Source organism: Pteropus medius, unplaced genomic scaffold (assembly GCF_902729225.1).
Source record: "Pteropus medius unplaced genomic scaffold, Ma_sr-lr_union100, whole genome shotgun sequence".
Classification (NCBI taxonomy): domain Eukaryota; kingdom Metazoa; phylum Chordata; class Mammalia; order Chiroptera; family Pteropodidae; genus Pteropus; species Pteropus medius.
The window spans coordinates 77,022-91,853 of record NW_024345707.1 but is presented as its reverse complement, the minus strand read 5'-3'; the positions used below and the strand labels follow the sequence as shown (position 1 = coordinate 91,853).

The following is a 14,832-nucleotide window of genomic DNA, read 5'->3' as shown; positions in this document are numbered from 1 at the left end:
ATAAGTGTTATGTCTTCTTGGTGCATGATTCCCTTTATCATTATGAAATGTCCCTCAGTATCTTTCTTTATCTTTTTTATTTTGAAGTGTATTTCATCTGCTAGTAGCACTGCTACTTCCACTTTTCTCTGCATGCCATTTACTTGAAATATCATTTTCCACCCTTTCACTTTGAGTCTATATTTGTCTTTGGAGCAGAGATGTGTCTCCTGGAAGCAGCATATGGTTGGATTTGTTTTTTGATCCATTCTGCAACTCTTTTTTATTAGCAAGTTCAATCCATTTACATTCGATTATTGAAATATGAGGCTTTCCTATAGCCATTTTATCTTTTTCTTTCTGGTAACTTGGTTTTTCCATTACTTCTATGCCCCCTTTTTGGGGGTGGGTGAGTTGTGGGTTTTCCTTCTAGTCTTTCTTGTTTTATGTAATATACTTCAGTTCTGAATCTTCTATGTGTGATTACCATTATGAATATATAAAGGATAGTTATGTATAGCCAGCTGTCCATTTTCTGTGTGTGCCCTATCTCCATTCCCTTTTGTGAATTTGGATCTTTGAATCCTTTCCTTTTCAGTTACTGTTGTCTCAATTTGTCCCTATCTATGCTGAATGTTCATTACTATCTTGCTATAGCAATTCTCTTCTCATTGTTTAAGCTTATAATGCCCTGTTCTTAGTAAGAATTGTACTCATCTGCTTCTATTTGCCTGATAGTCACCTTACTCCTAATTATGTAATTTTTGTCATTTTGTTTTAAGTGAGCTGACTTCTTTCAGTATTTCTTATAGTGCAGCCCTCATAGTGGAGAATTCTTTCAATATTTGTATGTTTGGAAAGTTCTTTTCTTCTTCATGTCAAAAGGAGAGCTTAGCTGGATACATTATTCTAGGCTGGTAGTTCTTTCCAATTAATAGTTTATATATTTGTTTCCGTTTCTTTCTGGCTTATAAGGTCTGCACTGAGAAGTCCGATGATAATCTAATGGGTGTTCCTTCATAAGTTACTGTTTTCTTCCCCCTGGCTACTCTGAGAATTCTATCTTTGTTTTTGATTTTTGATAACTTTAATACAATGTATCTTGGTGAAGGCATTTTTGAGTCAAGATAATTGGGTATTCTGTTGACTTCTCAAATTCAAAGCTCCAATTTATTCCTTAGATTTGGGAAATTCTCGTCCACTATTTGTCTGAAAATGCTCTCTAATCCCTGCTCCTTTTCCTTGTTTGTAATAATTTCCATTATTCTTATGTTTCCTCTCCTGATGATATCAGCTAGTTCTCGTAATTCTCTCTCATTATTTTTCATTCTTCGGTTTTGCATGTGGCTTTAGAATTTTCCCAGCACCATTTATTGAAGAAGCTTTCTTCCCTTCATTGTATATTTTTGATTCCTTTGTTGAAAATTATTTGTTGAAATTATATGTATGTAGGTTTACTTATAGGATCTTAGTTCAATTTCATTGGTCTCTTATTTCTGTCAATACCACACTGTTCTGATTATTGTTGCTTTGTAGTATAATTTGAAGTCAGGCAGTGTGACTTTAGTTGTTATTGTTTTTCTCCTTAAAATTGCTTTGGCTCTTCGAGGTCTTTTGTGATTCCATAACAATCTGATGAGTTTTTGTTTTATTTTATTTTTTAAATCCAATTGAGATTTTGATGGCTATTGCATTAAATCTGTATATTGCTTTGCATAATATGACCATTTTAACTATGTGAATTCTTCTAATTTATGAAAACAGAATATCTTTTCATTTCTTTTTCAATTTTTTAAAATAAAGTCTTATAGTTTTCAGATTAAAAAGTAACGAGACAGGCCTGCTGCAGCCAGTGGCTGGGAGTGGCGAGCCGGTGGCCAGCAGTAGCTAGTGAGGCCCAGGAGGTGGTGGTCATGGCCCAGGCAGCGGTGGAGGCCCAGGCAGCAGGTGGGGGAGTGGTGGGAGCAGGCCTAACCTTCAAGTGGTAGCCCTGCAGCAGCATGCAGGTTTGCCAGGAGCTGATTCTGCGCCATGTCATTTGCTGCTCTCTGCGTTCTTCTTCTCAGATATATGCACTCTAATGTTTATAGCATTATTCATTGTAGCCAGGACATGGAAGTAACCAAAATATACTATGATAAATAATTGGATAAAGAAGAGGTGGTACATATATACAACAAAATATTACTCAGCCATAAGGAAATATGGGAGCCACTACTAAGTCACATAGCAGAGGAGATAGAAAAGGACGAAAAGGAGTGACTAAAAACTTATTCTACCCTAAGTTATGATTCAGAAATTCACTGATAGGGTAGAGGAGATAAAAAGAGTTATATATTACTAAAAGGCATGTACAAGTATGTTCTTAGCAGCATTTTTTATTATAGTGCAAAAAAGGAAATAACATAAATATTCATCAATAGTAGAACAAGGAAATAAATTAAAGTACAATCATATATTTTAATGTTATAGAGAAATTAAATTTTCCACAGCAATTAACATCATGAGTAAATCTCAGAACTATAAGTTGAGTAAAACAGCCAAAACAAAACAATATGTACTTTACGATTCCATTTATAAATTTTAAAAACTGGCAAAGTCAATTTATAATTACATGGATGGACCTAGAAGGTACTATGCTGAATGAAATAAGTCAGACAGAGAAAGATAAATATCATATAATTTCACCTGTATGTAGAAATTAAGAAAGTAAAGAAACAAACAAACTAAACAAAAACAGACTCACAGATATGGAGAACAAACTGGTGATTGCCAGAGAGGAGGGGGAAGGGGGAACTGGATGTGGCCCTTGTTGAGCAGCTCTAAAACCCACATTTGTGACAGCTGGCCTCAGTTTCTGGTGTGGCTTCTTGAGGCAACTATAAGCACAGCATCTATTGATTGCTTGCTGAATCTTAACAGGTGGACCCAGAGGGGCACAGGCTGGGGCTAAACTTGGCCTGCAGCTGAATCCCTCTCTGACTGTGCCACTGGACACCTGTTACACAAAGCCACCCTAATAAGACCAGAGGACTTAGGAGCTTTGCTTAGTACATAAAAACAGAAATAGAAAAGTAGCCAAAAAAAAGAGAGAGAGACAAAAAAACATGTTTCATATCAAAGAGTAGAACAGAGCTCCAGGAAAAAAAGGCTCAGGCAATCTACCAGATACAGAGTATAAAACACTGGTTATAAAGATGCTCAATGAACTTAGGATAAGTGTAGATGAATTCACTGAGAACTTTAACAAAGAGATAAAAAGCATAAAAATGGAAATGGAAATTATAAAAGGGAACCAGTCAGAAATGAAGAATACATTATCTTAGATGAAGAGGGAATCAACAGTGGATGAAACAGAGGATCAAATCACCGATATAGGGGATGAGAAAGCCGAGGACGTCCAATTTGGACAGTAAGAAAAAGAAGCTAAGAATATGATAATAATTTAAGGAGCCTAATGTACAAAATTAAATGTAACAACAACCATGTCGTAAGAGTACCTGAAGGAGAAAGAGAGAACAAAGAGTTGAAAACCTATTTGAAGAAATAATGAAAAATTTCTCTAACCTGATAAAGGAAGTAAACATACAACCCCAGGAAACTCAGAGTCCCAAAAAAAGATGAACTCAAAGAGGCCCACACCAAGACACATCCTAATTAAAATTCCAATGGTTAAATACAGAGAAAAAAAAATCTTAAAAGCAGTAAGAGAAAAGCAGTTAGTTACCTACAAAGGAGCACCCATAAGATTGTCAGCTGATTTCTCAAAGGAAACTTTGCAGAACAGAAGGATTTGGCACAAAATATTCAAAGTGGTGAAACCCCAAGATCTACAACCAAGATTAGTTTATCCAGCAAAGCTGTCATTTAGAGTCAAAGGACAGATGAAGAGCTTATCAGGCAAAACAAATAAACAAAGAACAAAAACACAAAGAATTTATCAACATCAACACAGTATTACAGGAAATGTTAGAGGGACTTCTTGAAGAAAAAGAAAAAAAAAATATCAAAAACATAAATAAAGAATGGTAATAACTGCATATTTATCAACAAATACCTCTAATGAAAAAGAATTAAGTGTTCCAACCAAAAGATAGGGTGGCCAAATGGATAAGAAAACAAGACACCTACATATCCTGCCTACAAGAGACTCACTTCAGATTTAAAAACACACAGAGACTAAAAAGAAGGGGATAGAATACGATATTGCCTTGATAGATCTGGAGGGTATTGTGCTGAATGAATTTAGATAGGAGCATAAGAAAAATAGTTAACAATGTTGTAATAAATATGTAAGGAGGTAGAGGGGTACTAGATTTAGTAGAGTGATTACTTTGTGAGTTACATAGATCTCTAATCACTATGCTGTATAATCGAAACTAATATATTATTGTATGCCAACTATAATTTTTAAAAAGTTTCATTGAATTTTACAATGTAAATATGAGCAACTAATTGTCTATTATATTACAAAAAGGGCTGTTAAAAAGTGTTTTCCTGATGACATTAAGTCAGTCTTTTAGGTATTTTAAAAGTATTTTATTTTCTTGCAAAAAAAAAAAGAAAAAAGAAATCACATTCTTCACATATTTTATATCTGTGAACAACATGATTCTTAATTATTTATTTTGTAGCTTGAATTAGCTAATATAAACTTTGTTGCTTAATTTTGAGGCTATTTTTTTTTTCCTGGAACTTGCTTTATTTTTTTTAAATTTACTGGGGTGACTAATTTAATACATATATTTAGCCTTATGGTATACATTTCTATGTAACAATTCTTCCCACATATATTCTATTAATGTAAAATTACCATTGCTCTAATTTTTTATATATTTACTTAATACATTTACACTTATCTTAATAGTACATGATGTAAGTAATTTCAAATCCATTCTGGAATGCAATAAGTTCTTATAATTTAAGATTTTTTGGGTTGCAAATAAAATTCAACTCAAACTGGCATTAGCAAAAAATAAATCTATTGGCTCATGCAGGCTGAAAGGTTAGTTGTACAATTGTTTCAGGCACAAGTTGATGCAGAGATCAGTCATCCACAAACAGTCATCTGTATGCATCTAGCTCTGCTTCTTCAGTCTTGGTTCCATTTTTAGCCTAACTCTGTAGTCTTTGACACATCCAGCTTACAAAATCCAGTCCAGAAGGAGAGAGAATTCCCTTCTTTAGATGTGAAATCAAAGGTTGGGAGACTAAATCTTGTTCCCGATTGTCCAGACATAGATCACATGCACATCATGAACCAAATGCTATAGCTAGAAAGCATTCACTGTCCTGACTGACAGTACATGTCACCTGCTCCCCCATGAAACTTTAAGGTGAAGCAATTGAATGACGGTGAGAGCAAAATAATCAAAAATAAAATTGAAGTATTATTAGTAATAGCAATTGGAGTGGACTTTTGTCTATTCTCTTTGGAAAAATGTCTATTCAGGGTTTTTATCCATTTTTAAACCAAGTTTTTTTTTTTCAATTAATTTGTATGAGTTCCTTATGGATTTTGGGTATTACCCCCTTATGAAAACATTATTTGCAAAAAAAAAAAGTCTACTTTTCCATAGATTGTCTTTTAATTTTTTTGATCATTTCTTGTTTTGTGGAAGATTTTTAGTTTAATATAATCCCACTTCTTGATTTTTGCTTTTCTTATTTGAGCTTTCTGTGTCATATCCAAAAAAAGTCATTGCCAAGACCAATGTCAGGAAGATTTTCCCTATGTTATCTTTGAGAAATTTTAGTTTCATATATTATATATAAGTTTTTAATTCATTTTGAGCCAATACTTATGTATAGTGTAACATAAAATTTGATTTTATTTTTTCATGGATATCCAGTTTCTACCTACAACATTTATTGAAGAGACTCTTCTTTCTCCATTTTGAAGATGTACAAATTGCCAACAGGTACATGAAAAAGTGCTAAACTTCACAGATTATCAGAGAAATGCAAATTAAAACCAAAATGAGATATTACCACAACCTGTTAGAATGACTGTTATCAAAAGGACAAAAGATAAGTTTTGGCAAGGATCTAAAGACAAGGGACCTGTGGTACACTGCTGGTGGAAATATGAATTGGTAGAACCATTATGGAAAACAGCATGGAGTTTCCTCAAAAAATTGAAACTAGAGCTACCATATGATCTAGCAAAACCACTTCTGGGTATTTATCCAATGATACCTCCACTCCAATGTTCACTGAAGCATTATTCACAATAATCAAGGTATTAAAACAATAGAAAGGTCTATATTAAAGATGATTAGATAAAGAAAATGTAGTATGTACATACAACAAAATATTATTCAGCCTTCAAGAAAAGGAAATCCTACCACTTGCAACAACATGGATGAAACTAGAGAACATTATGTTAAGTGAAATAAGCCAGACAAAGAAAGACAAATACTGTATGATCTTCTTATGTGTGAAATCTAAAATAGTCAAACTCATAGAAGCAGAGAGTAGAATAGTAGTTACCAGGGTCCATTGGGAGTTGGAAATGGGAAGATGTTAGTCAAAGGATACAAAATTTTAGTTATACAAAGTAAATTCTAAAGATCTGCTATCTAGAATAGCACCTACAACTAACAATACTGAATTGCATACTTAAAAATTATTGAAAGGATAGATCTTATGTGTTCTTACCAAATACTACTACTACTACTACTACTACTACTACTACTACTAATAATAATAATAATGCTGGTAAGAGGAAACTTTAGGAGGTGATGGATATATCTATAGACTTGGTGGTGGTGATGATTTCACAAGTGTGTACTTATCTCCAAACTCATCAATTTGCACAAATTAAATATGTGCAGTTTTTTACATGTAAACCATACATTAATAAAGTAGTTTTTAAAAAGTAGTGGCAGTGAATGATGAACATCAATAACAAAAGAGTTCAGTATTCAGATTCAAATATATTAAATTTCACCTCTACTTCATGGGCGTTATTTCTTGTCCTCAATTATTTCTCTTTTTTGGTATTTTTAAATTAAATTTATCTTGGCGAAATTGGTTAATAAAATTATGTAGGTTTTGTATGTACAATTTTATAATACATCATCTGTATATTGCACTGTATATTCACCTCCCGAAACCAATTTATTTCTGTCATCATATATTTGACTCCTTTACCCTTATCTATCCACCTCCCCCATTCTTCTGGTAACTGCTAGACTGCTGTCTCTGCCCATGAATCTCTGTTTCTTTGTCTTGTTTATTTGTTTCTTTCAGGTTTATATCCCACATATAAGTGAAATCATATGGTTCTCTTTTTTTTTTTCTGTCTGACTTATGGTGCTTAGCATAATTATCTCAAGACCTATCCATGTCGTCACAAATGGCAGTATTTCATCTTTTCTAGGGCTGAGTGATATTCTGTTATATATATATAAATGCACCACCTCTTATTTATCTAATAATTTATCAAAGGACACTGTTTTGTTGTTGTTGTTTGTTTGTTTGTTTCATGTCTTGGCCACCATAAATGATGCTACAATTAACATCAAGTTGCATGTACTTTACAAATAAATGTTTTCAATTTTGGGGGTTAGATATTCAGAAAAGGGCTTGCTGGGTCATCTAGGAATTTTATTCTTAATTTTTTGAGGAACTTCCATACTGTTATCCATAGTGGCTATACCAATTTACATTCCCACCAGCAGCGTATGAGGGTTCCTTTTTCCTCAAAATGTCTTCAGCATTTATTATTACTTGTCTTGTTGATGATAGCCACTCTAACAGGTGTTTGTGGTATGTCATTGTGGTTTTGATTTGCATTTTCCTAATAGCTAGTGAAGCTAAGCATCTTTTCATGTCTATTGGCCATTTGTATGTCTTCTTGGGTCAATAATTTTTGTTCTCCCTTTTGTTCTCAATATTATTATTTCTTCATCTATCACACACTTGATGAGCTCTCACCATATACCAAGTCATTGTTAAGGGTCTTCAACAGTCATTAACATATGGCTGGAAAGATGTTGGAATCTCATTCATTTCTAGCTTCATTACAAGGCAAGTGAAAACCAGAAATTTTGAAGATTAGAAAATGAATAATGATATTTTTGTTTAAACTAAAATGTTTTTGTGTCATTGGAGTAATGATGTCATTCAGCAGATATTTATTTAGTGTCTCCTATATATAAAAATATACTATATTATTTTCTGGATGATGGGATAGAGAGGTGGAAAAATAAACTCGGGGGTTAAGATAGTAAAACGAGTCTCCTTTCAGCTTATTCTGACCAGGCCCTTCACATTGCTCAAAAAACAAACAAAAAAAACAAACAAACACATTGCTCAAAAAGTGCATCACTCATTCTGCCCTCTCAGCCTTGCAGAAAACTACTTTCCTAATTATAAGTACAAAATAATGTTTTTAAATAAACAAATGTGTTTTATAATGTACCTATCATTATGAAATATCTGAATAAAGTTTCCTTTTGCCCCTCAGTAACATGTAAAATTGAGAAATCAATTTAAAATTAGTCAAATTTTCTAAAATTGCTGCATCTGAGAGTGGCTTAGATCCTTCTGCTCTCTAAGCCCTAATGCCTGGGCCTAATTTTAAGCAATTTTGGTATTTGGTGGCATACTTCTATTTCCACAATCAATCGATTGTTAATTAAGCCCAGCGCAATATCTCCATGGCAATGACTCTGGTATCAGGAGACCCATAGAAGAATCTCCTGCTGCCAATAAATACAATGAAAATACCAACTGCACTATTAGATGTAACCTGTGATCTTTAGTCAATTGGAACAAAATGGCAAGAGAAAACTCGTTACATTAGGTCAGGATGTAAGTCCCTAGATCATCATTGCATCTTTACCCCTGAGTAGAAATCAATAACACCTGTCTCATTTTGACTTTTCCCCTTTTTCCATTTCAACTTGGAATCTGTCTCCTGTAGCCTCTGTGCCTCTGGTTCCTTTTAGGAAGACAAAGAGGCAAATGGAAGCCCACCTATGAATAACAGACATCCATCTTGGACTGAGCACTTACAATATTGAGAAACTAGAGAATGGACAGGGAATAAGAGTAAACATCTATCCCCACAGTGGGACCTGTGTTTTCACATCTCAGGTAAGAGACAGAAGGGTGATGGCCCGATGCTGGTGCAGTGGCAGTAAAAAAGCAGAGACAGCCACAATTAAGAATAGGGGCTCCAAATAAATGTTAACCATGATTATTTAAGATTTAAAGTGAATTTCTGTAAAACTATGCACATAAATTTTTATACATAGTCTAAATTAACTGACATATTGCTCTTCTTAAATTTACGTAGACTCTATCTTGGTTCTGATTTAATTCAAAGGGGCACTCAACAATATTTTAATCACAAAATCTCTTATTTTATTATAGTAAAAACACTGAGCATGAGATGTAGCCTCTTAGTAAACGTTTAAGTGCATAGTTTTGAATTGCTAACTCTAGGCACAATATTCTACAGCAGATCTTTAGAACATACTCATCTAGAATAACTCTATACCTGTTGAGCAGCTGCTCTCCATTTCCCCTTTCCCCTAGACCCTAGCAACTACTATTCTACTTTCTGTTTCTATGATTTTGACTCTTTTAAATATTTCATATAAGTGGTACTTGTCCTTCTGTAACTGCCTTATTTAATTTAGCATAATGCCCTCCAGGTTCATCGATATTATTGCAAATGGCACAATTTCCTTTTTTTTAAAAAGCTGCATAAATGTATTTTATTTTATGTAGAAACTTACAAAATCTTAAACAACAATTATTTTTTTGCAGAAATTATTGCATTAGGTGGAAGCCAGACAAAGTTACAATACCTAAAACAGTTTTGAGAATATGGTGAGTGCTGGCATGTAAACATAGTTGACAGATATAAAGACACAAAAACTCTGCCCTTTGGAAACACAAAATCAGAAACAGAAATGCCAGCACAAGCTCATAGAGAACAGGTAGATTCTGGAAAAGAACGCATGAGTAACTGCTATACACAAAGAGGAAGTTATTATCTATATTATAAACTTTTTCAGAAGGCAAAATCATACTGTGGGAATTGTACTCATCTGAAAGACAGAAGACCTCTCTTTTGTTGTTAACATATCCAATCAGTTGCTTCCTGGTCTTGGGATCTTCATAGTATTCTTTGAAGCTCAATTTCTTCATCTGTCAGATATACTTCTGGGCTAGATCTTTAAGATCCCCTACGAATATAATATTTATGACTTTGGCTTTCTAGAGACCTACTTGGGTAAGAGACAAAGACTAATGCAACATACTTTTCCCAATTGTGAAGGGAAATGACCTTTATTCTATTAAATCCTTCCTGAAAATAGTGGAGTACACCAGGCAGTATCAAAGTAATATTTTCAAAACTGTCTGCCTCTTTTTGATTATAAATTATAACTAGAGGACTAATATTTATATAACACTTAACCACAGAAAAAAATATTTTCTCATTTTGGAGAAACCTTGAAAGTTAGGTTAGCTGATATCAAAATGAACCCCATTACGAAGATAGAGAAATTGACTCAAACATGTCAAAGTCCTGGAGCTAATATATCAAGTTGGAACTTGGGTTATAACAAAATTGTAACAGAATCCTTTTTTAAAAAATACCTTCATGTGGAAGAAGGGTGACAGAATACTTCTTTCCCTTTCTCACTAACACATTCATGCAGACACACACCATACCACACTCACCACTCCTACACCAGTTAGACGACATATGGTCTAGTGCTATTTCCACCAGCTGTGTGAACTTGACAGGAGTTCTTAAACTCTTTAATTCTCAAATACCTCATTTTTATAATGGAGATATTAAAAGTAATACTTACCTCAGGAATTCTTTATAAGAACCAAATGAGAGAAAAAAAATGTCTATATGATTGTCACTTTATCTAGAATATGAGGAATATGTAATAAACATTAAATCATATTTCTAAAAGATGTCTCTAAATTTTGTTGATTAACCAATACCAAAATTGTGTTCTATTTTTCTTACTGGAAATGTTAAAATCAATATTGATAAACCAATAGGTCAAGATGACGCTCCTAAAACAACTTGAACATAATTTTTTTGTTTTGTTGTTTCTGAATCAGTGGCCTCAACATGAAGTTTAGGTTAAAAAAAAAGAAAAGGAAGAAGAAGAAAATGGAGAAAATGAATGTCTCTTGTTTCACAGACCTGTGTAAACTTATTTATTTCCTTCATAAATAGCATATCTTTGTGTCTTTATATTGGAAAACAGCAGGTAACTTTCTCAATTCTGAAGGCCTAATCAATATTAGGAAAAAATTATTCAGCTTGATTATAATGCTTATATAAGTAATGCCACTAAAATTTTGTCCACATTTTTATAAAAATGCTAACAGATGCTATTCAAAAACTATGTTCTTCAGAGTTTTTCATAAAATTGTTTTTTTTTCCTTGAGATCTTCAAGACATCTTACTTGTAATGTTTATGATAATCCATTTTATAATTTCCCGGTTTGATTCTCTCTTCTCTAAAAAAAGAATAATAATTGTATTTATATTTACACCTGAAGTTCTTAGGACATAGTTGAAATAATAAAATCATACAATATAAGAATTATGAAATAATCTATTTCAATATTTAAAAGCACAATTAGTTAACGTTGACATGTAAGTATGTAGATAAAACATTCTATAAAATATGCATCATTGATAATTATAAAACATCTATAATGAGAAACTCCTAAGTTTCACTTAGATGTGACTAAAATTAACTATAATTTTTTTCTTCTAATTTCATCGTATAGCTTTCTCCCAAATAAAATAGAAAACTTAGAAAACTTCCTTTGCTTTCTACTAAGATAACTTGCTTGGGTGATTCTGACTATAGAGCAACCAAATACTAAAAGACTTGTATGGTACTTCAAGATCAGCAAACCTTGCCTCACTTCCAGTGTAGAACATAACTCTATGGAAAACCAAGTTACTTTCAGTCAGGCTTGGAATACCTCAGGTGAAGAATCATCCTTCTTAAAAGTTCCTTTCCTGGGAAAGTACAGAAAAGGCAATTTCAACAACTTTCCATGAATTAAATATTCATTATATCTCTGATGAAAATATTTCTGATCCCAATCTCAACAGAACAATAAAGTAATAAATGCATTTATTGAGCATCCTTCTGTAATCCTAGGTATTCTTGGTCTTGAGCAATCATCATGCCTAGGATGAAATAATACTGAGGATCCTGTAACTCTATGAGTCTGAGGAAAGCTGTGATGACATGAATGAGATATATACCAATATGCCAAGTTAGCTTTATCAAATATATTATCATATATTTATATGATAATTATATTGAGAAGCTATTAGATACTTAATAGGGTTCTAAATGCTGAGGAGAATTCAAGTGAAGATATATATAATTCACACCTTCTCCTTAAGGATACACAATCTAGTGGAAAAAAGATATGAGAAAAAATTAATACAATATTCCAAAATTAAATAAATGACACATCAATTTGGCAACCATTGTCTTATGTGAATCCTGAGTAAGAAACAATCTCTTTTATGAGATACTGAGGAGGAAGCTTCCAAAAAAGTGGATTTGGCTGAGACTTTAGAATAATGATAAAATATTTATAAATGAAAAGTATATAACTAATATGAGCAAAGAATAATACAACATATTTGCACAATACTTATGCATTCCATTTAAGTCTATAGATAATGACAAAAACATAGTTTGATTCCCAAAACAAGACTTTGAAAAGAATAAATAGTTTGAAGTTTACACTATAGCCATGAGTAAAATTTTTGATGAGGAGAGCAACATAATACAATTTATATTTCAGAAGAATAGTCTAGCATTAGGGAAAGTATAGATTGAAGAGATAAGATGGTGATGATGAGAAAGATAGCCATAATATGATGTTAGTAAGTTTAAAAAATGTGATAAAAACAGATGAGAATCTTAGAGAAACACTGTAGTTCTCTCTACAGCAGAAAGGACTCTGACTGGAATAGACATTTGGAGGATGTATGATTATATTCCATTTTGGAGAACTTTCTTTTCCAGATTTGGGTAAAGAATAAAGATATGGTCAGCATAATGAGAGTATAAAAATGTGGAAGGAATGTATAAGGAGAGTATAAAAATGCCAGTAAGTAAGGCAAACAGAATTGCAAAATGTAGGTCTATATTATAAAGAGATTAAAACTAAAGTATGAGTTTATACGTAAAAAAAGAATAATCAAAAGCTATATATAAAGTTATATATAAATGTAGTATATTCATATGGTTTAGTTTGCAGCTACAGTAAAGTGGAAGAGTGAGAAGTCAAGAAGGCCAAATAGACAAGAGTTGAAGAATAAACTGAGAATGAGAGTCTGAGCATTGTAAAAATAGCCTCATCTTAAGAATGAAGATGAAGGAATAGTAGAATACGAAAAATGTCAAGAACACTTTACTTATGATGTTAGAATTACTGTAGAAACCCAAAATTATTTATACACTTTGGCCTGATTTGAGATACTTCTTACTGCAAAAAAAAAAAAAAAACCTGGAGGGAGGAAGAAAGAGTTTAGAAATCAAAATCAGAAAACGTGATCCATAATGATGAATTTCCTGTGATTCTAATAAATTTCTCTTGACACTATCTCTTTTTCCCTCTCAGGTTGTTTCCTGATGATGTACCTTCCATGGAGTGGGTCAATGAGACCTTGGTGAGAGAGTTTGTCTTCCTCAGCTTCTCATCTCTGGCTGGTCTGCAGCGGGTACTCTTTGTTGTCTTCCTGCTCCTTTACCTCTTCACTCTGGGCACAAATGCTGTCATCATTTCTACCATTGTGCTAGATAGAGCCCTTCATACCCCCATGTACTTCTTCCTTGCCATCCTCTCCTGCACTGAAATTTGTTACACTTTTGTCATTGTACCTAAGATGCTAATTGACCTGCTGGCCCAGAAGAAGACTATCTCCTTCTTGGGCTGTGCCATCCAGATGTTTACCTTCCTCTTTCTTGGCTGTTCTCACTCCTTCCTGCTGGCAGCTATGGGTTATGATCGTTATGTGGCCATATGTAACCCACTACGCTACACAGTGCTCATGGGACGTGGAATGTGTGTGGGACTCGTGGCTGCTGCCTATGCCTGTGGCTTTACTGTTGCACAGATTATTACACCTCTGGTATTTCGCCTGCCTTTCCACTCATCCAACCAGCTCCATCACTTCTTCTGTGACATCTCACCTGTCCTACAAGTGGCATCTCATCATACTCACTTTAATCAGATTGTCATCTTCATACTCTGTCCATTAGTCCTGGTTATACCCTTGTTATTGATTTTGGTATCCTATGTTCACATCATCTCTTCCATTCTTCAATTTCCTTCCACATTGAGCAGGAACAAAGCTTTCTCTACCTGTGCTTCTCACCTCATTGTTGTCACTGTCCATTATGGCTGTGCTTCCTTTATCTACTTAAAGCCTAAGTCCAACTACTCCTCAAGCCAGGATGCTCTTATATCAATATCTTACACTATCCTAACTCCATTATTCAATCCACTGATTTACAGCTTGAGAAATAAAGAATTCAAATCAGCTTTTCATAGAGTCGTTGGAAGAAAGCTTTCCCTGTCACAACATTAATCTAAATCCTGCTTTTTCCAAGAAGTAAAGCACAAGATCTAACAGTAAAAAATCTCCAGAGCAGAAATGATCAAACAATTGATCATAGTGTTCAAGAACAAGAATTATTTCTTCTTCATTTCCAAATAAAAAATTCAGAATAACACAGCTTCTTACCATGATCATATGAATTTCTTATTAAAGCTTTTCAATTGAGAGGAAAAGTAACAGATGGATATTACAGGAAAATACAT

At 33.4% G+C, this 14,832-nt stretch overlaps 1 protein-coding gene across 1 annotated transcript; it reads left to right on the top strand.

The window, feature by feature from the left end:
• The first annotated feature begins 13,521 nt into the window (after window positions 1–13,521).
• Window positions 13,522–14,599, top strand: LOC120612185 (olfactory receptor 10K2-like). The gene has a single exon (XM_039874662.1). It carries the CDS (start codon window positions 13,655–13,657, stop codon window positions 14,597–14,599), a length of 945 nt encoding a protein of 314 aa, XP_039730596.1. The 5' UTR covers window positions 13,522–13,654.
• The last annotated feature ends 233 nt before the right edge of the window (window positions 14,600–14,832 follow it).